This window comes from Echiichthys vipera, assembly GCF_963691815.1.
Source record: "Echiichthys vipera genome assembly, chromosome: X".
Classification (NCBI taxonomy): domain Eukaryota; kingdom Metazoa; phylum Chordata; class Actinopteri; order Perciformes; family Trachinidae; genus Echiichthys; species Echiichthys vipera.
The window spans coordinates 25320722-25345361 of NC_139825.1; the positions used below are offsets into that span (position 1 = coordinate 25320722).

The 24640-nt window shown below is 43.4% G+C and overlaps 2 protein-coding genes across 2 annotated transcripts; one reads left to right on the forward strand and one right to left on the reverse strand.

The window, feature by feature from the left end:
• The first annotated feature begins 18854 nt into the window (after window positions 1-18854).
• On the forward strand, window positions 18855-22777 carry sirt4 (sirtuin 4). Its single transcript, XM_083938570.1, has 4 exons — window positions 18855-18989; window positions 20150-20634; window positions 21779-22073; window positions 22182-22777. The coding sequence occupies exons 2-4, from the start codon at window positions 20150-20152 to the stop codon at window positions 22332-22334; spliced, it is 933 nt and encodes a 310-aa protein (XP_083794696.1). The 5' UTR covers window positions 18855-18989; the 3' UTR covers window positions 22335-22777.
• Window positions 22778-23678: 901 nt separating this feature from the next.
• Window positions 23679-24558, reverse strand: cUnh1orf74 (chromosome Un C1orf74 homolog; the record flags this gene model as incomplete). Its single annotated transcript, XM_083938572.1, has 1 exon — window positions 23679-24558. The coding sequence occupies one exon, from the start codon at window positions 24556-24558 to the stop codon at window positions 23752-23754; it is 807 nt and encodes a 268-aa protein (XP_083794698.1). The 3' UTR covers window positions 23679-23751.
• Between the last annotated feature and the right edge of the window lie 82 nt (window positions 24559-24640).

The window sequence follows — 24640 nt, forward strand, 5'->3', positions numbered from 1 at the left end:
CACAGTGAGAGTGCCCCCTACTGGCACACCTTAAATTACAGCCCCTCCTTCTGGATGGACGTACTTTTGTGAAAATTGGTAGGCATATATAACATCCCCAGACATACAAAAAAGCCTCTTGGAGTGATATCCTAAACTCCACAGGAAGTCCACCATTTTGGCCATTTTCCAACATTTGCATGTGTCATACTTTAACGAACTCCTCCTATATATTTAACCTGATTGACATCAAAACTGTCCAATACAACCTCAAAACCCTTGTGATCAAATTTACCTCATCTTGTAACCTAATTTTGCAGCGTGTGACCATGGCCCGACGGAGAATATTGGCGTTTTTCCATGAAACAGTAAGTAACTAAAAACTTCAGCATACATTGCCCAATCTGCTCCAAACGTCTGATGGTTGATGAGAGTCCAGCCCTGAACAAATCCACATCTCAATATTAACTCATAGTCATAGCGCCACCTATTGGCAACAGGAAATATGTGGCTTTTTGATGGTTTCATACAATAACAAACTCCTCCAAGAGATTCAACCGGAGCGGCTTCAAAATCTGTCCGTTCCATCTAAAGGCATTCGTGGTCAAAGCTAACTCATATAATTTTGTTTTTCTGGAGGGTGATGCCGTTGTGTGGCCGTGAACATTGGTGTCTCATCAGAAAACATGAAGTAGCTATAACATGAGCAATAATTGTCCAATCTGCCTCAAATATCTCATGCATGAAAAGAGCCTCGCCCTGAGCAAACCTAGATGACAACATTGACTCACAGTGAGAGCGCCCCCTACTGGCACACCATAAATGACAGCCCGATTTCCAGGCTGGACATACTTTTATGAAAATCAGTAGGCTTATATAACATCTCCAGACGTATAAAAAATCCTCTTGGAGCAAAATCCGAAACTCAACAGGAGGTCGGCCATTTTGGATTTTCTGGCCATTATCTGACATTTGCACGTCATATTTAACAAACTCCTACTAGAGATTGAACCTAATCGACCTCAAAACCGGCCAGTATAATCTTAAGACCTTTATGATTTAAGTAAACTCATATCGTTTGATTTTTCAGAAGCGAATGTCTGTTGCGTAGTGGCGAATATTGCTGTCACATTATAAAACAGGAAGTTGCTGTAACTTGAGCAAACATTGTCAAATCTTGACCAAATTTCTGAAGATTGATGAGAGTCCAGCCCTGAACAGATCCACGTCTCAATATTCACTCATAGTCAGAGCGCCCCCTATTGGCAACAGGAAATATGTGGCTTTTTGATGGTTTCAGTCATTAACAAACTCCTCTAAGAGATTCAACCAGAGCGGCTTCAAGTCAAGTCTGTCCGTCCATCTAAAGGCATTTGAGGTCAAAGTTAACTCATATAATTTTGTTTTTCTGGAGGGTGTTGCCTTGGCTTGGCCGTGAACATTGGCGTCTCATCAGAACACATGAATTAGCTATAACTTGAGCAATAATTGTCCAATCTTCCTGAAATATCTCATGCATGAAAAGAGTCCCGCTCTGAGCAAACCTAGATGACAACATTGACTCACAGTGAGAGAGCCCCCTACTGGCAAACCTTAAATTACAGCCCCATCTCCATGATGGACGTACTTTTATGAAAATCGTTAGGCATTAGTAATATCTCCAGACGTACAAAAAATCCTCTTGGAGAGAAATACTGAACTCAACAGGAAAACAGCCATTTTGGATTATCTGTCCGTTTTCCGGCATTTGCACGTGTCATACTTTAACAAACTCCTACTAGAGATTGAACCTTATTGACTTCAAAACCATCTAGTATAATCTTAAGACCTTTATGAATAAAGTTACCTCATATTGTTTTATTTTCCAGGAGCGTATGTCCGTTGCATGATGGCAAATATTGCCAAAACGTTATAAAACAGGAAGTTGCTGTAACTTGAGCATATATTGTCAAATCTTGACCAAACTTCTGATGGTTGATGGGGGTCCAGCCCTGAACAGATCCACATCTCATTATTCACTCAGATATTTCTCAGAGCACAGGACAGGAAATATGTGGCTTTTTGAAGGTGTCATACTTTAACAAAATCCTCCTAAAGATTCAATCCAATCACCTTCAAAATTGGCCAGTACCATCTCAAGACGTTAGTGATCAATGTTACGTCACTGCGTTATGTTTTTCTGGTGGGTGTTGCCATATTGTGGCCGTGAACATTATCATCGCATCAGAAGACAGAAAGTAGCTATAAATTGAGCAATAATTGTCCAATCTGCCCCAATAGTCTCATGCATGACAAGGGCCCCGCCCCGAACAAACCTAGATGACAACATTGACTCACAGTGAGAGCGCCCCGTACTGGCACACCTTAAATTACAGCCCCTCCTTCAGGATAGACGTACTTTTATTAAAATCAGTAGGCATATATAACATCTCCAGACATACAAAAAAGCCTCTTGGAGTGATATCCTAAACTCAACAGGAAGTCAACCATTTTGCCATTTTCAGACATTTGCATGTGTTATCCTTTAACAAAGTCCTCCTAGAGATTTAACTTGATTGACATCAAAACTGGCCAATACAACCTCAAAACCCCTGTGATCAAATTTACCTTATCTTGTAACCTAAATATGAAACGTTGCTAATAACTTCAGCATACATTGCCCAATCTGCTCCAAAATTCTGATGGTTGATGAGAGTCTGACCCTGAACAAATCCACATCTCAATATTCACTCATAGTCAGTGCGCCCCCTATTGGCAACAGGAAATATGTGGCTTTTTGATGGTTTCATACATTAACAAACTCCTCCAAGAGATTCAACCCGAGCGGCTTCAAAATCTGTCCGTTCCATCTAAAGGCATTCGTGATCAAGGTTAATTCATATAATTTTTTTTTTCTGGAGGGTGTTGCCGTTGTGTGGCCGTGAACATTGGTATCTCATCAGAACACATGAATTAGCTATAACATGAGCAATAATTGTCCAATCTGCCTCCTTCAGGATGGACGTACTTTAATGAAAATCTGTAGGCATATATAATATCTCCAGACGTACAAAAAATCCTATTGGAGCGAAATACTAAACTCAACAGGAAGTCAGCCATTTTGGTTTATCACGCGGCTTTCTGACATTTGCACATGTCATTCTTTAACAAACTCCTACTAGAGATTGAACCTTATTGACTTCAAAACCAGCCAGTTTAATCTTAAGACCTTTATGATTAAAGTTACCTCATATTGTTTAATTTTTCAGGAGCATGTGTTCGTTGCATGATGGCAAATATTGCCACAACGTTATAAAAAAAGGAAGTTGCTGTAACTTGAGCATACATTGTCAAATCTTGACCAAACTTCTGATGCTTGATGAGGGTCCGGCCCTGAACAGATCCACGTCTCAATATTCACTCAGATATTTGTCAGAGCTCAGGACAGGAAATATATGGCTTTTTGAAGGTGTCATACTTTAACGAACTCCTCCTACAGATTGAATCCCATCACCTTCAAATCGGCCTGTACCATCTCAAGACGTTAGTGATCAATGTTGAGTCACAGCGTTTTGTTTTTCTAGAGGGTGTTTTCGTGGTGTGGCCGTGAACATTGGCGTCTCATCAGAACACATAAAGTAGCTATAACTTGAGCAATAATTGTCCAATCTTCCCCAAATATGTCATGCATGATAAGAGCCTCGCCCTGAGCAAACCTAGATGACAACATTGACTCACAATGAGAGCACCCCCTACTGGCACACCTTAACATACAGCCCCACCTCCAGGATAGACGTACTTCTATGAAAATCGGTAGGCATATATAATATCTCCAGACGTACAAAAAATCCTCTTGGAGCGAAATACTAAACTCAACTGGAAGTCGGCCATTTTGAATTACCTGGCCGTTTTCCGACATTTGCACGTGTCATACTTTAACAAACTCCTACTAGAGATTGAACCTTATTGACTTCAAAGCCGGCCAGTATCATCTTAAGACCTTTATGATCAAAGTTACCTTATATCGTTTGATTTTTTTTAGGAGCGTATGTCCATTGCATGATGGCAAATATTGCCATAACGTAATAAAACAGGAAGTTGCTGTTACTTGAGAATACATTGTCGAATCTTGACCAAACTTCTGATGGTTGATGAGGGTCCGGCCCTGAACAGATCCACGTCTCAATATTCACTCAGACACATTTTCAGACCACAGGACAGGAAATATGTGGCTTTTTGAAGGTGTCGTACTTTAATGAACTCCTCCTACAGATTGAATCCCATCACCTTCAAAATCGGCCTGTACCATCTCAAGACGTTAATGATCAATGTTACCTCATATCGTTTTTGTTTTTCTGGAGGGTGTTGCCGTGTTGTGGCCTTGAACATTAGCGTCACATCAGAAGACAGAGAGTAGCTATAACTTGAGCAATAATTGTCCAATCTGCCCCAAATGTCTCATGCATGACAAGGGCCCCGCCCCAAAGAAACCTAGATGACATCATTGACTCACAGTGAGAGTGCCCCCTACTGGCACACCTTAAATTACAGCCCCTCCTTCTGGATGGACGTACTTTTGTGAAAATTGGTAGGCATATATAACATCCTCAGACATACAAAAAAGCCTCTTGGAGTGATATCCTAAACTCCACAGGAAGTCCACCATTTTGGCCATTTTCCAACATTTGCATGTGTCATACTTTAACAAACTCCTCCTATATATTTAACCTGATTGACATCAAAACTGTCCAATACAACCTCAAAACCCTTGTGATCAAATTTACCTCATCTTGTAACCTAATTTTGCAGCGTGTGACCATGGCCCGACGGAGAATATTGGCGTTTTTCCATGAAACAGTAAGTAACTAAAAACTTCAGCATACATTGCCCAATCTGCTCCAAACGTCTGATGGTTGATGAGAGTCCAGCCCTGAACAAATCCACATCTCAATATTCACTCATAGTCATAGCGCCACCTATTGGCAACAGGAAATATGTGGCTTTTTGATGGTTTCATACAATAACAAACTCCTCCAAGAGATTCAACCCAAGCGGCTGCAAAATCTGTTCGTTCCATCTAAAGACATTCATGATCAAGGTTAATTCATATAATTTTGTTTTTCTGGAGGGTGTTCCGTGAACATTGGCGTCTCATCAGAACACATGAATTAGCTATAACTTGAGCAATAATTGTCCAATCTGCCCCAAATATGTCATGCATGAAAAGTGCCTCGCCCTGAGCAAACCCAGATGACAACATTGACTCACAGTGAGAGCGCCCCGTACTGGCACACCTTAAATTAAAGCCCCTCCTCCAGGATGGACGTACTTTTATGAAAATCAGTAGGCATATATAACATCTCCAGACGTATAAAAAATCCTCTTGGGGCGAAATACTAAACTCAACAGGAAGTCAGCCATTTTGGATTATCTTGCTGTTTTACGACATTTGAACGTGTCATACTTTCACAAATTCCTACTAGAGATTGAACCTCATTGACTTTAAAACCAGCCAGTATCATCTTAAGAACATATCGTTTCATTTTTCAGGAGCGTGTGTCCGTTGCATGATGGCAAATATTGCCATAACGTTATAAAACAGGAAGTTGCTGTAACTTGAGCATATATTGTCAAATCTTGACCAAACTTCTGATGGTTGATGAGGGTCCGGCCCTGAACAGATCCACGTCTCAATATTCACTCAGATATTTGTCAGAGCACAGGACAGGAAATATGTGGCTTTTTGAAGGTGTCATACTTTAACAAACTCCTCCTACAGATTGAATCTCATCACCTTCAAAATCGGCCTGTACCATCTCAAGACGTTAGTGATCAATGTTACGTCACAGCGTTTTGTTTTTCAGGAGGGTGTTGCTGTGGTGTGGCCTTGAACATTAGCGTCACATCAGAAGACAGAAAGTAGCTATAACTTGAGCAATAATTGTCCAATCTGCCCCAAATGTCTCATGCATGACAAGGGCCCCGCCCCGAACAAACCTAGATGACAACATTGACTCACAGTGAGAGCGCCCCCTTCTGGCACACCTTAAATTACAGCCCCTCCTCCAGGATGGACGTACTTTTATGAAAATCGGTAGGCATATATAACATCTCCAGACATACAAAAAAGCCTCTTGGAGTGATTTCCTAAACTCAACAGGAAGTCAACCATTTCGGCCATTTTCAGACATTTGCACGTGTCATACTTTAACGAACTTCTCCTAGAGATTTAACCTGATTGACTTCAAAACTGGCCAATACAACCTCAAAACCCTTGTGATCTAATTTACCTCATTGTTATTAGGAAGTAGCTAAAAACTTCAGCATACATTGCCCAATCTGCTCCAAACGTCTGATGGTTGATGACAGTCCGGCCCTGGAAAGATCCACGTCTCAAATCAATAGGCATATATATTACAAAATCCTTTTGGAGCGAAATACAAAACTCAACAGGAGGTCGGCCATTTTGGATTATCTGGCCATTTTCCGACATTTGCACATGTCATACTTTAACAAACTCCTACTAGAGATTGAACCTGATCGACTTCAAAACCGGCCAGTATAATCTTAAGATCTTTATGATCAAAGTTACTTCATATCGTTTAATTTTTCAGGAGCGTATGTCCGTTGCGTAGTGGCGAATATTGCCGTCACATTATAAAACAGGAAGTGTCTGTAACTTGAGCATACATTGTCAAATCTTGATCAAATTTCTGATGAGAGTCCGGCCCTGAACAGATCCACATCTCAATATTCACTCATAGTCAGAGCGCCCCCTATTGGCAACAAGAAATATGTGGCTTTTTGATTGTTTCTTACCTCAACAAACTCCTCCTAGACATTGAATCTCATTACGTCATGTAAAAAGTTCCCAAAATTTGCAATCTTGTCAAGTCTGGTGTAAATGTAGGTATTTAATGGGTCTCATGTATAGGTGTGGCAAAATGCCTCAGTAGCGCCCCCTTGAAAGTTGCTAAAATTGAGCCCCTCGATGAAGTTTCACCTAGACTTATGAAAATAAGTAGCCTCACAGAGAGTCAGGAGACGCACGAAAAAGCCTCAAGAAGCCATATCCTAAACTTACCAGGAAGTCGGCCATTTCAGAATCAGAATCAGAATCAGGTTTATTGCTAAGTATGTTGGACATACAGAGAATTTGACTCCGGCTTATGCTTTGCTCACAGTTTCCAAACATTTAACAGGACAAACCTAAACATAACAATAACAATAACATTTACATAACAATAACAGAACAATAACAGAACAACACAGAACAATAATTTAAGATAAAAAATAGAGGTAATATTAAAAATAGGTTAACAAGTAGATATGAGAAATTTAAAATAGAAAGATAAAATAAGTGTGTAAAGTAAAGTGACCAGGCTGTTATAAATATCTTTGTTATATTATTTTACAGTGATATACATAAGGTGCATAAGGTGCATTTGTCAAGTAGAATATGGAAATTTAGTCCATATTTGGCCTTTTGATGGTGCCGTACTTAGACAAACTCGTTCTAGAGATTTAACCCGATCATCCTTAATATTGGCCGTTTAGCACCTCAAAACCCTTGTGATCAAATTTACCTCGTCTTGTAACCTGATTTTGCACCTTGTGACCATGGCCGGGCGGAGAATATTGGCATTTTTCCATGAAACAGGAAGTAGCTAATAACTTCAGCATACATTGCCCAATCTTCTCCAAGCTTCTGATGGTTGATAAGTGTCCAGCACTGAACAGATCCACGTCTTAGTGCACACTCACACTGTCCATCCGTACCGCGCCCAAGCACGCTTCATGGGTAAAGTCTAGTTCGTTTGACCAGTGTGAGTACAACCGTACCATGCCTAGGCGCGATATGCTTGCCAGTCACGGACGGTTTGGGAGAGGTGGGCTTTTGTAAAGCACGTTTGCACATGTACGAGCATGAGCGTGCGCACATGTACGAGCACGAGGCCTACGGTGGTTCTGACATAATTTTATGCACGCCTGTTCGGACATAAATAAAAAGAAGGACAGACCATGCATGGACATTTAAAACAATGGCGGCGAAAGGTAGAGATTGAACCTGATCAACTTCAAAACCGGCCAGTACCATCTAAAGACCTTTATGATCAAAGTTACGTCATATCGTTTCATTTTTCAGGAGCCTGTGTCCGTTGCATGATGGCGAACATTGCCGTCACGTTATAAAACAGGAAGTTGCTGTAACTTGAGCTTACATTGTCACATCTTGACCAAATTTCTGATGATTGATGAGAGTCCGGCCCTGAACAGAACAACATCTCAATATTTATTCATAGTCAGAGCCCTACCTATTGGCCACTGGAAATATGTGGATTTTTGATGGTGTTACACTTTAACAAACTCCTCCTAGAGATTGAATCTTATCACCTTCAAAATCGACACGTCACGTCTAAAGCCCTTAGTGATCAAAGTTACCTCATATCGTTTTGTTTTTCTTGAGTGTCTGGCCATGGCCTGGCGGCGCATATTAGTGTCACAATAAGAAACAGGAAGTTTCTATAACTTAAGCATACATTGTCCAATCGTCACTGAATTTCTGAGGCATGTGTTCTTCGTTTGATTTACAAGAAGGCAAAGCAAGTTTGGTATGTGCTCTCTCGTGCCACACAGTAGAAGCAGGTAGTCAGGCAGGTTATGAAACAGGAACTTGCTGTAACTTTGGCAAACATTGTCTAATCTTTACTAAAATTCTGAGGAATGACAAGACCCCCAGCCTGAACAAACCAACATCTCAATATTAACTCAAAGCCACAGCGATATTCCGCTTGCACTTGAAGCATCAAGAAGTTTCCAAAAAAGAGAGTGAATTCATAAGTCTATATGGAAAATGGAAAGAGCAAGTTAGAGCAATACGCACCAAACTTAAGAATGAGCTCTCTGACAATGACTTTGTTGAAATGATGGATACAGTTGTGGAGCTTGACATACAAGTGAAAGATGCGTATAAAAATGTAAGATCACAAACAGCACCATCAACTGAAATAAGAATAAAGATGGATTCTTGTGCAGCAGTTTCTAGAGATTGAATGGAGCTAATGAAAGTATGCATGAGTGAAGTGGGGCAAGACGAATTTGATGCTAAAGCAGAAAGGACAAGGCTTCGTTTGGTACTTGACAAAGACTATTCACAGTCAATATTTGGATCTACCATGACCAAATCTACTGTTCATAGCCAACACTCAAGTATTTAATCAGAGCAGCATAGCATCATAGCTAAACCTGCAGAGTATGTGGCACAGTTAGCGACAGGGTAGACTGAAATAATCATGGAGGACGCAATCTGCACATGAGCAGGAGCTTAAAAACTGGGGAATCAAAGAGATCTTGATGTGATAGCTGCTAAGCTTAAGTATACTCTGAAGCTGACTCAGGTGAGACCTGTGGAAAATAAAATAACTCCCAGTAAGGGAACCAGTCGTCCTCCAGTGTCTGTGACTGAAATAAAAAGGGTTACAGGTTACAGTCCGAGCTGGGACATTGCAGTCCACACAAACAGTTATGTAGTCTGAGATGCACTCAGTGAGCCCATCAATGTCCTCCCTGTGCGGCTCACAAAGTGCAGGCCAGTCAGTCACTTCAAAGCAGCCCTGCTGTGTCTCATAAGCCTCCTCAGACCACCTCCTCACAGTCCTTGTGGTCTTAAGCTTCCTCTTCACCAGAGGCACATAGCAGGGTTTGAGGTGAACCAGGTTATGATGTGACCTGCCCAGGGGGGGGGGGGAGAAGAGGAGATGTGTGCCGCCTTAATGTTAGCATCAGGTCCAGAGTCCTCTCCTCTCTGGTAGGACAGCTCACGTACTGTTGGAAGGTCGGCAGAACTCTATCCAAGGTGACGTGGTTAAAGTCTCACGACATGATGATGAGAGCACTGGGGTGTTGAGTCTGGAGTCTGGGGATGGTGGTGTGTATGATGCTGCAGGCGGGTGGTCTTTGAGGTGGCAGGATCCTTCCTCTGTGTCGGCCTGATTTGTATGTATTCAGGGCACTTTGTCGCCAGTTCTTAGATCTCCTTCTCTAGAAGTTCCTTTGAGGTTGACAGGCTGTTACCCCATTGGTGGTATGCTTTGGCCTGTACTGGGACGCTGCCCACATGCTTTGGCCACCCATGTGTCACCAGTTTACCCACCACCTGCAGGTCACGGTCAGTGCTCGTCTCTTGCTTTATCCGCTCCAGCTTGGAGGGCGACACTGGCCATGATGCGTGAGCTGCATCCTCCTTAACCTAAACTAAATTATAATTCATTGTCAAGTCTTGTTCTTAGTCTTTCAGATTCAACCTGGAAAACTGTGCAGCCAACTATACTTGTTTTAGTGTACCGTGCTCCTGGTCCATACTCTGAATTTCTATCTGAATTTTCAGAGTTTCTGTCAAATTTAGTTCTTAAATCTGGTAAAGTAATCATTGTAGGAGGTTTTAATAATCACATGGACGTTGATAACAATAGCCTTAGTATTGCCTTTATCTCTCTATTAGATTCGATTGGTTTTAGTCAGAGTGTACATGAACATGGCTTATGGTATGAAAATCAATGACTCAATAGTCTTTCCACAGCATCCTATTTTATCAGAGAATTTTTTAATAACTTTTGAATTCATATTACAGGACTACTCACCTCTGGGCAAACGTTTCTACACTAGATGTTTATCTGATAGTGCTGTAATTAAATTTAATTTTAATTTTGAGCAGCCTATTACTTATCTTTAATAGAGGAGAGTAAGAACAATCCTAGATTTCTTTTCAGCACTGTAGCCAGGCTGACAGAGAGCCACAGCTCTATTGAGCCATGTATTCCAATAACCCTCAGTAGTAACGACTTCATGACCTTCTTTAATGATAGAATAATAAATATCAGAGACAAAATCAACTCGCTTGGCACTAATTTTTTTTCAAAGGATGCTGCCGGTGGATAATACTTTTCCTGATACTCTGAGCTTCTCTCCTCTCTGTCTGTATCATCCATGTCTCATCAATGCATGTTACTTCTTCCCCGGAGTTGTTTGTGCTTTGTCGTCTCGCAGGTCTCTGCTGATCGTGGTGATGCCTGCTGCTGTGGTCCTGTGTGACGCTTCCTGCTACTATTATAACTATTAGTCATATATACTATCATTAGTCTTATAAACTATAAAATTTGTAGCCATAAAAACACCATCAGTGGTTTGTCTCGCTGTATCGTAGTGGCTATTGCTGATACTCATCATTGATCATGTTTGCCACCATAATTATTATCATTTTCATATTCTATCACCTTAGCTGTGCTTGTTTCTACTATTCTGCTGTATTAACTGCCATAACATATAAGTCATATTCACATTACTATAGATATTATTATAGTTACTGTTACTTTTTGGTTGCTTGCATCTCTGGAGGTGTGTCTGTATCTCTGTCTTTGTGTCTGTCCTTGTCTCTCTCTGTCCATCTGTGTGTCTTTTCTCTGTTTCTCTCTCCTTTTCTTCCTCCCCAACCGGTCAAGACAGATGGCCGTCCTCCATAGAGCTGGGTCTGTCCGACGTTCCTGCCTGTTATAGGGAAGGTTTCTATTGCAACCGTACTCTACGGGGGAATTTTTGGGTCAATCATAAATAAGTCAGAGAGTGTGGTCTTTACCTACTCTGTAAAGTGTCCTGAGATAACTTTTGTTATGGTTTGGCGCTATAAATAAACTTGAATTGAATTGAAGTGAACACTGAAACATCACAGGTCAATGCTGATATTTCACTCCATATTACAGATAGTGGCTGTCTGGACAGTTAATCAGCTACTGTCAGTGTTTGATATGAGCAGACGTTGGCACCTCAGGGGAACCATGTCGAGGTCTTTGTTGTTGATCAGTGCGGCTAGTGGTTTGTGTGCACTGTGAAGTTGTCTAATCCATACAGGTAGGTGGAGAATCTATCACGACTGCCAAACACTCTCTCTCTATCTGCGCGTAGCGCCGTTCTGCATCAGTCATTGTTTTGGAGCAAAAAGCTACTGGTTTTTCAATCCCTCGACATGGCCCTGATGCCACCCAGCTGAAGCTACTTGTATCTGCTCTCACTATTGGGTTTGTCTATATCAAAGAATGCTAGTGTGGGTGCTGTGGAGGCCTGTTGTTTCACCTTGTTGAAAGCGTCAACTTGTGCTGCGTCCCACATCCATATTGTGTCAGTTTTTAGCAGGTCGTTGAGGGGTTTTATCACTTCTGACAGGTTGGGCAGGTATCTACCCAAATAATGAACCATACCCAAGAACCTCCGCAGGTCTGTTGGCTGTAGCTCTGTGAAAACACTTACTTTTGAGGGGTCGGGCGGATGCCCTCTTCATCGCTGAGGTGACCCAGGTAGTTCAGCTGCTTTTGGGCGGGCAACACTTTCTGTCATTGAGCTTCATGCATACACTCTCCAGGGTATGCAGGACATTCTAGAGTCTCTCTTCATGCTCTTTCTCATCCATGTCCCGCATGAGAATATCATCCATGAACACCTCAATCCTTTCCTGGCTCTGAACAGCACCGACATCTCCCTCTGAAAAATCTTTGGTGCACTGGAGACCTCAAATGGGAGCAGCTTGAAGAAGTACCTCCCCATGGGAGTGATGAACGTTGACAGCTTGGCTGTTTCCTTCTCCAGCGGGATTTGCAAGAAGCCACTAGCGGCATCAAACAGGGAGGATACTCGAGACTTTGCCAGCTGTGGCAGTATGTCATCTATAGTAGGTAAGACGTACTTCTCCCTTTTAACTGCCATATTCAGTTTCTTTAAGTCAACACAGATTCTCTCATCAGCTGTTTGTTTGGGGACTGGGACCATCGGGGCACACCACTCCATTGGTTCTGTTACTTCCTCAATGATGCCACACTTCACCATTCTCTCCAGTTCAGCTACAACTTGGGGGAGCATGGGTACGGATACTCTCCTCGCAGTGTTCAAGCTGTACGGTACAGCATCGTCTCAGGCAGGCATATTTTAACAGGCTTGATCCTCCAGAGGCCCACATCTGTATCAAACAAGCTTTTGACTTCGTCCATGCTTTTCACCAGTCCCATGGCCACTGCGACAGCTCGGCCTAAGAGGTTACTGCAGCTGTTTGTTTTGACCACATGTATGATGAACTTTTATTGCTGACCTTGTACTTTGTTAATGTCACGTGGGGTGACGGAGAATACACGGGAGATGGGCCCAAATGCAGACATGGAACTCTCGAGACGGTATTAACAAATTTAATAAAACTTATTTACAAAAGGTGCACTAAACACAAAGGAAAAACACAAAGAGAACTGATACAAACTGACACGATGAATGGACACAAGAGGACAGGTACACAGGGAGACATCAAGGCATGTAGAGGGTATGATCCGGCACCGAATGAGGCTCAGTATACAGAGTGGCAGATGATCAATGCTAACAAGGATCACCTGCCCCACCCCCCCACCCCCTCCCTCAACGACCGCCTCCTGGCGCTCTACTGGGCCTCCCCGGACAGAACCTCCCGGCACACGGAAGGACTGGTCCACAGGTGTCGACCGGACTGCCGACTGGAAAGGGGTTGCGGACCGGGCCGCCGACTGGAATGGGTGTCGGACCGGACCGTCGACTGGAACTGATGTCGGACAGGGCCGCCGACTGGAACTGGTGTCGGACCGGACCGCCAACTGGAAACTGGTGTCAACCGGGCTGCTGACTGGAACTGATGTCGTACGGGGCCGCCGACTGAAACTGGTGTCGGACCGGACCGCCGACTGGAACTGATGTCAACCAGGCACCGGACCGGACCGCCGACTGGATCTGGTGTTGGCCGAGCAGGACGCCATGGCGGATGGAGAGAAAACAAAAAACAAAAAAAACAAAAAACAAAAAAACAACCAAAAACCTGAGGTTCTGCTGGGTCCATGTATAGCCGGATCATTCTGTCCGAGCCCAGTTTTAACGAGCCCGAGCCGCCCTGGAAAGAACAGCCACCATAAACCAACGGATAGCAGATCGTCATCGCACACCGGCTATAAGGTGGGTCAACCAGTCTGGTTGTCCTCACGGGACCTTCCTCTCCAGACGTACTCCCGGAAGATGGCTCCCAGATATATCGGCCCATACAGCATCGACCACATCATCAATCCCAGTGCCGTCCGCCTGAAGCTCCCCGCAGCACTCAAGGTACACCCAGTTTTTCACCTGTCACTTCTGAAACCTGTGTTTGATAGCCCCCTACACCCCCAACCGGACCCCCTCCTCCCCACCGTCTCATCGACGGTCAACCAGCCTACACGGTGGAGTGCATGCTGGATGTCCGCAGTCGGAGCCGGGGTTACCAGTACCTCGTTGACTGGGAGGGGTACGCTGCTACAACCCCCAGTTGTTATCTGACTTTTAAGACTTTTTAAGTTCCCTGACAAGCCGGACAGGACACCAGGTGGCGTCTGTTAGGGGGGAGGTACTGTCATGGCTCGGGCTGCCCCGATTTATTCGGGGACGTATAATTGTGTGCACCCTGCTCCTTTTTCTGTGTTTTTACTTTCAGTGTGGAGAGCGGCAGGAGGCGGGGCTGACCCACTTAGGCAAGCGCAGCGAGGCACAACTGGTTCCCATCTTCACCTAATCACCTGCTCCATAAGAAGCCAGCTCTGACTCGACTCCTGTGCCAGATAATTCCGTCTCATTGGTAGAGCTTGTCACCAGCGTTCTCTGCGTCCTGGTAACACATTAATCTTTGAAGAGAATTTTGCCCTGACCTCGTTTTTTTGTCCTCCTCGTCAGCTCCGTGCCTTGCCACCCTGCCCGTCAAGAGCTTGCCTCTAGCCTCCAGCCGCCAGCCAACCTTTTGTTCCAACCCGACTCCAACCGCCAGCCGCCGCGGACTCCCTCAGTTACGCCTGCCGCATGCCGTTTTGCAGCTGCGGACACCTTTTGTTGATCTTTTTTCCGACCTTTTGTTAATAAACGGCTGTGTTCATTCACTCAGTCTTCCGCTTTTGGGTCCTCCTCCTTGACACGCCGCAACAGTTAAAGCTGTTAACTGTCCTGGATCATCAAGTTTTCCCCCTGGGCTGTCAAAGTCCATGTCATCGCTTGCTAACTGGGGCAGGTGTTTGAGCTTGTGGTAAGTTTCATCAGATATCCCGCTGGTATCAGTGCCTGTATCAGTCTTAAAGGTTACAGGAGTGTCTCTGATGGCTAGTTTAACAGTCCATGGTGTATCAGTGTCTGCAATGTAGACATACTTTGTTTTGATCTCTGAAAATGTGTGCCACTGTGGTCAGCCTCCTGCCCCAAAGTGGTTATCTTGTTCACTCTGGTAGAGCGACACACAACAGCAAAGTGTCAGCATTTCTGGCTGCACAGTTTGTATGCCTGGGATGATCTTTGCCGCACCTGAAGCAATTGCCCCTGTCGCTGCGGTGTCCTGGGCTCGCGGTGTGGAAACCATGTTTTTTCCCCCTTCCTCTGTGCTGTGGGGTGGGAGCTGCGTGTGCATGTGTTCGCGCCACTTCGCTGAGGTAGCTAGCGTCGGTTGAGCCTGCTCTAACCTGCTGGCTATTTGCCCTTTTATCTGCTCCGACTGTCTCACAATCTCCACTACTCTTTCCAGTGTTAGGTCCGCTGTCAGCTGTAGTTTTCCCGCTAATTTCTTGTACACAATCCTGAAGACCAGCCTATCCCAAATATTCTCCATTTTTGCCGGACCAAACTGGCAGGTTTCAGCTAGCTCGAAGAGAGTCCTCTGCAGCTTCTGCACTCTGAGATAAAAACAAGCCCTTTTGTGTATAACGTTCACTTTAGGTATGAAGTAGGTGTTTAATTGTAGGTGTAAAACATAGTCTCATAGTCGTCAGTATCTTCATCCTCTGCAAACACAAAAGTGTTGAACACTTGCTCAGCTTCTTTGTCAAGCGCATAGAGCAGCCTTCCAGGTTTAGTTGTGTAGCCATACGGTACCTTTGAAACCGCAGCCGCCACTCTGGTAACTGCTCCGGTTGAGTAAAGTCCAGTTTCTAGGAAGGATTAAACTTTGCCGTGATCAATCATGATCCGAGTCGCTTTACTTCTGACACCATGTGTAAGTTATCTCCAAAAAATAACGGACAACGTTGCTTCTTGTTGACGCTCTTTATTTCTCACTCTTGTGTCACACACCAGCAGTAACTTACATCTTCCGAGACGGCACTGATTTTACTGCCGTTATCAGTACACATGAATTCAGATCAGTGTGCACTTACAGAAAACAGTCCCCTGGATACCACACTCATATGACAGACGGGATCAGCGACGGTGAAGAGCAAGACCGCTATCCGGCAGATGCCTCCACTTCACCAGCTCATCCACAGTGGGGGCCCTCGACTGAGATGGTGACAGCCCTGTTCAGTGTAGACTGTTTTGATAATACACACACACTGCATGTGCGAGAGTCTTGTGATGAAATTATCAGTCAGTGTGAATCCTGTGCAAGTACAGGAGTTTCCAACAAAAACTACATCCACACTTGTGCACTAGTAAACTAGTTGTCTATTGTGTTGGTGCACATACATGTGTGTGTGTGTGTGAGTGTGTATGAGCCTCTGTACTGCACCTACCCTCTCCTGGCGCGGGCTTCGCGTATGATTTTCTCCTTCACCTGGTATCTGTGCAGCCTGATAATGACTGCCCGGTTTGTGCCCTGGTTTCGGCTTCTTGGAGAGCGTACGGTGAGCGATGTCACAGTCCGGGGGTGATTCCAAGAAAACTTTGCCGAAAACCTCCATGAGAATCTCCGCAAAGAAGGCTGTCGGCTGCGGACCCTCCACTGCTTCAGGTAGTCTAATCACATGGAGATTATTGCGCCGGTCGCGGGACTCCAGGTTGCTGACTTTAGCCAGCAGCCTAGCGTTACTCTCTGTTAGCGTGGCACATGAGGCCTCCAGCGTTAGCAGACGCTCGTCTTGTAAATTTGCATTTATCTCGAGGTAGCCTATCTTCGGAGCGTGGTCAGATACTGTGGCATGGACCTGGTCCAGCTTTGGTTTGAGTGTTGAAATGGAGGCATTGAGATTGTTGGAGAGGGCTTTGAACTCGGTGGAGAGGGCTGCACGGTGCTCTGTCCAGAGGTGAGCAATAGCCGCCATGCTAACCTCGCCTCCTGCCTTGTCTGCAGTGTTAGCCTATGCCCTCTGGTCTTTTACGGTCTGTCTGGTCGCATACGACGCCATATGTCGGCGGTGTATCTGTCAAACGAGACAATATGACTATTTGTAGTGACTCTCGGGGTACTGAAACATGAAATTATCAAAAGTTGCGGGAGCAAGACTTGACCCGTGTCTACTCCATCTCAGTCAAACGGGAAGTCCTATTCTGTTAATTTGATTTATTTTCTTTTTTTGTTGCTTATTTGTGTAAAGGTGTCTTTTATCATAGTAGACTATTGTCTCATAACTTTAAAACCCTCTTGGGTCTAGTGTATTGAGAATAAGCAAACACGTGACAATTTGGGAGAGATCCGCCATGTTGGAAGGCCGCGCTACTGGTTTCCAGGGCAACACTGCACAAGTGTTACAGTTTGAATCTCAACTTGAAAACAAAGAGACGGAATCACTGCGTTGAAACTGAGATATGACGAGACAACTGCTTACCAGAGGAAACTCAAATTCATTCAGAGCATTTCAATAAAATATCTTACAGTCGCTCACAGAAATCACAACAGACACTTTCATTTTGTAGCGAGTAACGAGAGTGTCCCATGATAATGTAGCGGAGTAAAAGTATGTATTTTTGTTACAATGTTACATTCGGTATGATACTGCCAGAGAAAAACAATGCACTCTGTTGTAATGTAGTTGTTTGTCAGGCAAAATAAAAAAATAAAATACTTAAATCATCCCCAAATTTTATTTTTTTCTTACATGAATTTAAAACAGGAGTGTCAAACTCAGGCCCGTGGGCCAAATCTGGCCCTTGGTGTAATTATATTTGGCCAGCAAGATCATATCAAGGTCTATGAGAGCTGGCCCTCGAGTTTAAAGCACATCCACGTCTACTTTTCTGTTGACAAACATGAGCATCCATGCTACCAGTCTGTTCAGACAAACTAAATCCACCCCTCCCCAAAAACGGCCAAAAGAAAGATGGAGAACAGGAGCTTTCAACACCGGTGGGAGGCAGATTATCTGTTTATGAAGGTAAAGACCTGTCTCGTCTGCAGAGCCACCGTGGCTGTAACGAAAGAATAAAACATAAGAAACACCACGACAAGAACAAGGACCTGCACTGAAAAGGTTCAACATTACACATCTCGAGAGAAGGGAACACATACACATTTGCAGTCTTTTTTTGGTTTGGCCCGCAACTTTGTCCCAGTTTTTAAATTTGGCCCACCGTGAATTTGAGTTAGTTAGTAAAGAAAGAAAAACACAAAATTGTATGCTATTCCAAAACACTCCCTCACTGTGTCGACTAACTGAAATGAAACTGTATTTCCTCTTGTATGTAAAATGATTTTTTTTTTAATTTCTCCTATTGATATTAAAATGATGTTCAGAATTTAAAATAAAAGCACTTCCTTTCTAATCCATCCTCAATCCTGTATTACAGAATGTTTATCGTCGATTACAATGCTGTTGTGCCATTTGGCAAATGCTTTGTACCATTTATGCAAAGTATAGTATAACTATTACCATATGTATTTTTGTACATTTTCATTAAGTTTTTAAAAAGTATGTATTTTTGAAATGTAGTTAAATAAAAGGCGAAATAAATATAAAACTCAAGGTTTCACCTGAACTTCGTTACTTTACACCACTGATTAAAAAAAACAAGTAATAAAAAGTTTTATTCGAAGGTGATCTTAAAATCATTGACTACAATTCCCAGGCTGTGTTTGGTGTTACGTGAACTCTGGTATTTCCTGTTTGCGTCTGTCATTGACGAAGGTTCCCACCCCATCTTATGTCCCTTCAGCCTGTTGTAGTTTTTCACGTTATTTAACACTTTGTAGCTGGTGGCGCTTTGTTGAGGCGGTTCGTACAGTAAAGCTGCACTGAAGCCACCAACTCACAGGAAAGGTCAGTAACTCTCTGATGTAGCTCGTCAAAGTTAGATATTGTGTGATAAACGCGACGTTAGCCAGACGTTAGTCAGTTACCGGGTGAAATGTGACTGTTTCAAATGTTTCTTGCTGTATTAAAAGATGCACCCTTCACATAGTCAAGCTGTGTTGGCATTAACCTTCTCAAAAACATAATCGTGTAATTAAAGTTTGTGTTAGCTGTGTCGTGTTAGCTATATTTAGCATCAGGTGTAACAGTTACAGTGACGTGGGGCAGGCGGTCCGTGCAGAGGCGACTCCAGAGTCTGTTGGGGCCCTGGGCAAAAACTCACCGGGCACCCCTGGAACCAACGTTCATCAACATAAAAAAATTTAAAAACATTATCTAATTTCAAAAGTGCACATTTTAGTTATTTATTTAAGAAAAATATGAATATAAACATTAAAAAAGGTGTAAGAAAAACTCTGGTGAGGTCTCGTTCTGTCATCACAAACTCTGCACATTGTCACTAGCCTCGCGAGATCAGGATGGTCCCGTGATCTCCATTTTGTTTTACTCGCAGATCAGTCTGGTAAGTTGCGGCAGATACATTTTGGAGAAGTTATCCCAAGCGACCGAAACAATCGGTGTTGGTATTGTGATGCAACAAGAAACGACTGTTCAGTGTAAACAACAGTGGCATCCGCGGATGAGATGAGCGCAGCTATCAAGCAAGCCGCTCACCAACGCTTTTTTCTCTTGGTTCCTTCTGTTGGAATGCGGACCAGGCACCTGAAATTGTGCCTCTTATCTGTAAATTCACGTTACACAAATGTCAAATATCCTTCACCGACATGTCATTTACTTTGCCTCGACGCACTGCTAGTACGTCATACGTTGATCTGATTGGTTGATCTGTCTTTCACCAACATAGGTGGTGTTTGACGAACGATTTATCCAATCAGCAACCAGTACTTCTGTTTCTTCCCAAAAGATCTCCAATCGAGAGTTTCCAGATGGATATGCAGAGCAAATGCAAATTTTGCGAATCAATACATCTGTCGGAGTCAGGTTACACTGCTGTAGTTTAAAGTTTGTCAGCCCTCCCCTACTGGCCTGGGGCCCTAAGCAGTCGCCCGCCTTGCGCCCCTGGGTGTGTGGTTTTAATTTATAATCATCCGTTTGCTTTGTTGTAGATGAGATTGCCACGGCGGGTCCTCACACTATGCACAGCACCTGCAAGGGCGGCGTCCTCAGTCCCTGCAGGTATGGTGAGCTTTGTCCCCGCCTGCAGCACCGCTGATGCCCACTCCCTGGAGCTTCTGCAGGACTTTGTTTCCCGAGCAGGGCGCCTGTTTGTTATCAGTGGAGCAGGACTCTCCACGGAGTCAGGCATCCCCGATTACCGCTCAGAGGGTGTCGGGCTGTATGCTCGCACTGACAGACGGCCCATGCAGCATGCAGAGTTTGTCCGCAGTGCAAAGTCCCGTCAGCGCTACTGGGCCAGAAACTTTATGGGGTGGCCGCAGTTCTCCACTCATCAGCCGAACTCTGCCCACAAGGTCCTGCAGCAGTGGGAGGAGAGAGGCAAGCTGCACTGGCTGGTGACGCAGAATGTGGATGCTCTTCATTCAAAGGCAGGACAGAAAAGACTGACCGAGCTCCATGGCTGCAGCCACAGGTGAGAAAACACCCGACACATTAACCATGAACCTGCTCTAGTAGTTGTCAAGATTGTGGTCTTTTGATTGTTTTGTCCAGGACTCATGGGAAAGGAAAAGTGTTTCATAATGCTACATGATAAATCGACAGATTTGGTTTAAAGGTCCCATATTATACTGATTTTCATGTTCATACTTGTATTTTGGGTTTCTAATAACTAAAACACATTTAAGTGCTTTTGATGTTCAAAATACACATGATTTTATCTTTCATGCTTTCTCTCTGGATATACCTGTATTCACCCTCTGTGTGAAACCCTGTGTTTTAGCGCCTGTCTCTTTATATCAGGGCTGGTCCTAAATATTCGACCATTCGGATATTTGTTTGTTGGGAAGGTGTTTGGTTTTTAATTTTGGTATTTGGACTTTTGTTTTTGGGGTTTATTTTTATAACACAATAAGAAATTCTGCCTTTAATTAAACCATCAGACATGTGTTGTTCATTTCAGCCATACCAAGCAGTCTGATGTGATATTGTCCATCCCTCCATCATCTTCAACCGCTTGTCCCTAACACACACACACACACACACACACACACACACACACACACACACACACACACACACACACACACACACACACACACACACACACACACACACACACACACACACCCCAAAACGGACAATAACTGCACTATTTTCTATCTATCTCAGTCAATGTGCAATACATTTTCTATTTCCTCTGTGCCATTTTTCATATTTTTATACATATATTGCTTGTTTGACTTTTTTTAAATACTTATTGACCCTTCTGTGTTTGCTTTCCACTTTGCTGCTGTAAAAATAGAATTCCCCCTTTTGTGGGAACTATCTTATCTTATCTAACGGGGTCGCGGGGGGCTGGAGACAATCCCAGCTGACATTGGGCGTGAGGCGGGTACACCATGGACAGCACGCCAGTATGTGATATTGTGATGATGATAAACAAAAAGAAAGATTAATTGTGCAGTCCTATTTCTATGATGTTGCAGTGAAATATGTTGCTTTAAGGCTGTAGACATCACAAATGAAATCCCATTCACCTTCACTGTATTGTAGACAGATATCTGACATTTGGGTGTTTAAAGGTGAATTATTAGTGTTAATTTATGTGTCCTCAGGGTGATGTGTCTTGGCTGTGGTGCCATCTCAGCAAGGGAAGAACTCCAGATGCGATTCATAGACCTAAACCCAGACTGGAGAGCGCAGGCGGGCGCTGTGGCTCCGGATGGTGATGTCTTCATAGAGGACGAGCAGGTGCTACATTTCAGAGTCCCCTCCTGTGAAGGCTGTGGAGGAATACTGAAGCCCGAGGTCACGTTTTTTGGAGACACTGTGAACAAAGCGACGGTACAGTTTGTGCACGACAGACTGGCGGAGTCGGACGCATTGCTAGTCGTGGGATCATCATTACAGGTAGGTTTTTAGAAGATGTATGAAACACTTTGAACAAAGTAACACTAATTTACAACACAATTCTTCTGACCTTTTGTATTTAATGTGTTCCTCTCTGTTATTCATAAGGTATATTCAGGATACAGATTTTTACTGGCAGCGAGTGATAAGAAAATGTCAGTTGCCATCCTGAACATTGGACCCACGAGGGCAGACCACTTGGCTGAGTTGAAAGTGAGCGGTCGCTGTGGTGAAGTGCTGTCAGTCATTCAACCTCTCTGACTTGTCATGGACTTGCAATTTGGATATTCTACATTAAGACGGTCAAAACTACCTCAGATTCAAACAGGTTAACAACATAATCAACTTCAGGATGACTGCCTCAGCTGTGAAAGGAGCCAGGAGCATCTACGCTGCTCTGCCAGGAAGAATTGAGCACCATTATCAAAGTAGAACAAAAACGGATACATCTACTCTGATAGTTTATGCAGAACGGGTGAAAAAAAACATGTGTGCCTGTCTCGGAAATTCAACTTCTCTGCACAACAAACTGAAACAGGTCTACTGTGCCAGGAGAAACAGAAACACTCAGGCTGAACAGTATTTAGCAAAACCAACATCAGGGTTTTATAATCTGTGCATTAGATGATACATTGTGTGTGGTCCTGAAGGCACAGAGTTGAACTCTGTGAAATGACAACTTAAGGACGGAGCCACATGGTTTGTCTCACTGTTGTGTACTGAAGCTTATTTTATTTAAATGAGCTAAAAAACAGTAATGTGGAGGAGGGGCGGGGGGGTTACGCTGTCTTCTGGTTATGGAACTAAACTTCAAGATGGTTGTGGAAGTTGATAATTGCACAAAAGTTAAACCAGAGGTGATCTGATGTTTTTGAAACTTATTCAACAGATTATACAATATATACTGCAATCAGCTGCTTTTAAAGGATGACTTGTGCCATCCTGGAAGGATTTGGTCTCATGGCCTTACATATTGGTGCTGACCTCAATTAAATCAATTCTAGGTTGACGAGTACTCACAATTTCTTCCGACTACTTGATTGAACTGACAGATCTGTAAAACTGAGTTTCCCCACAAATAATCATGCAGGGTAATACTTTATCTGTTTCCTGGTGTATGTGCTCAAGAGTCTTTGAAATGAATAATTCAGCATGAAAAAAGCATAACAAAATAACTGACTTAAGAAATCATAGTTGTCTTAGACCAAAACAACCGTTTAGTCGATTAAATTACTAAGATTTTTACATTTTAAATGCTAAGTCGATGAAATTGACCCTTTCTGTGTTTTAAACAAAAATATACAAATGAGGCTAATGCAATTACTTTCTCCAGTAATCTGTCAAGTAGTCGCTCATGTTTTACCTGAAACTAATGCAGATATTCATATTTCTAGTGTCATGGCAAATGTGCAATTTTCTGTTTTACTTCATTTAAATAAACTTTACATGGCATTACAGCACTTTATTTAATGAAATGTAGTTTGTCACTTTAATCAGTTCTGTCCGTCATAACGTGTGTTGCACACTGTCTCAATCGGTGGTGGTGGTGAGCCCAGGGTTTGAATACCACTGCACGTTAAGAAATAAAACATTCGTTTTGTTTTGTCACATTTTAATAGAGCATTAAAGTAAAAGTCAGATATAACAGTTTGTTTTAAAGACAGGCGTCATGCTAACATCACAAACAGACTGAGGACAGAGTGACTGTTGATTGACAGACTGTGAGATCCTTCAGGACATTTTGCTGCTGGAATCTTTCTTGTAAACAAAGCCTCCAGTTTTCAAGGTTCGACTTCACCGCTTCAAGCAGAACAGCCGGGACACTGAAGGAGTACAGGCAACATCTGTGAGTTGCAGTGCCTGCCTGCCATGTCACTGACGCTGTAGTCACCATTAGGGGAGTTGTTGACAGACAGTTTTCAAAGCTCTTGGTCTGATCAAACCAGTAAGTGACGGGGAAACCCAATAAAAGACCAAACGCTGAGCACAGGTTCCACTCCTCTGTCTTCTTTCCAACGTAATGAGGTTTCTCAGCCTCCTTCAGTTGTTCACACCCTCTGAGGAGATGCAGTAAATCATGCATCATGCTCTTCAGCTCTACTCTGAGTGGGTCAGCGATGGCCGGCTTCTTCAGTGAGTGGCACACATCAATAACAGCCACGTTGTTATCGTGAAACAGCCGTTCTATATTTGATATGACTACAAATGGATTAAGGATGAAAGCGTTACCATTTAAATCCAGTGTGACAAGTGTTTTGGACACAAGCTGGGAAGACTGCAAAGAGCTTAAATACTGCTTCACCTGATCTGCACTGGCACCGTTGGTATCGTACAATAAAGCTGGTTTCAATCCCAAATCAACGGCTGAAACCTGGGCAGCCAGATCAAGACTCTGAGAGACGGAAAGAGATTTTCTACCAGAAGACAAATTTTTACGAGCTGCAGCAACAAAGAGCTCCTCAGTGGACATGGCTGCGCATATCATACCACGCAGTATTGAAAATTAAATTAAACCTATTTCAAAATCTGTGGGACGAAAACAAGAACAGGGACACTAACTCAATGTA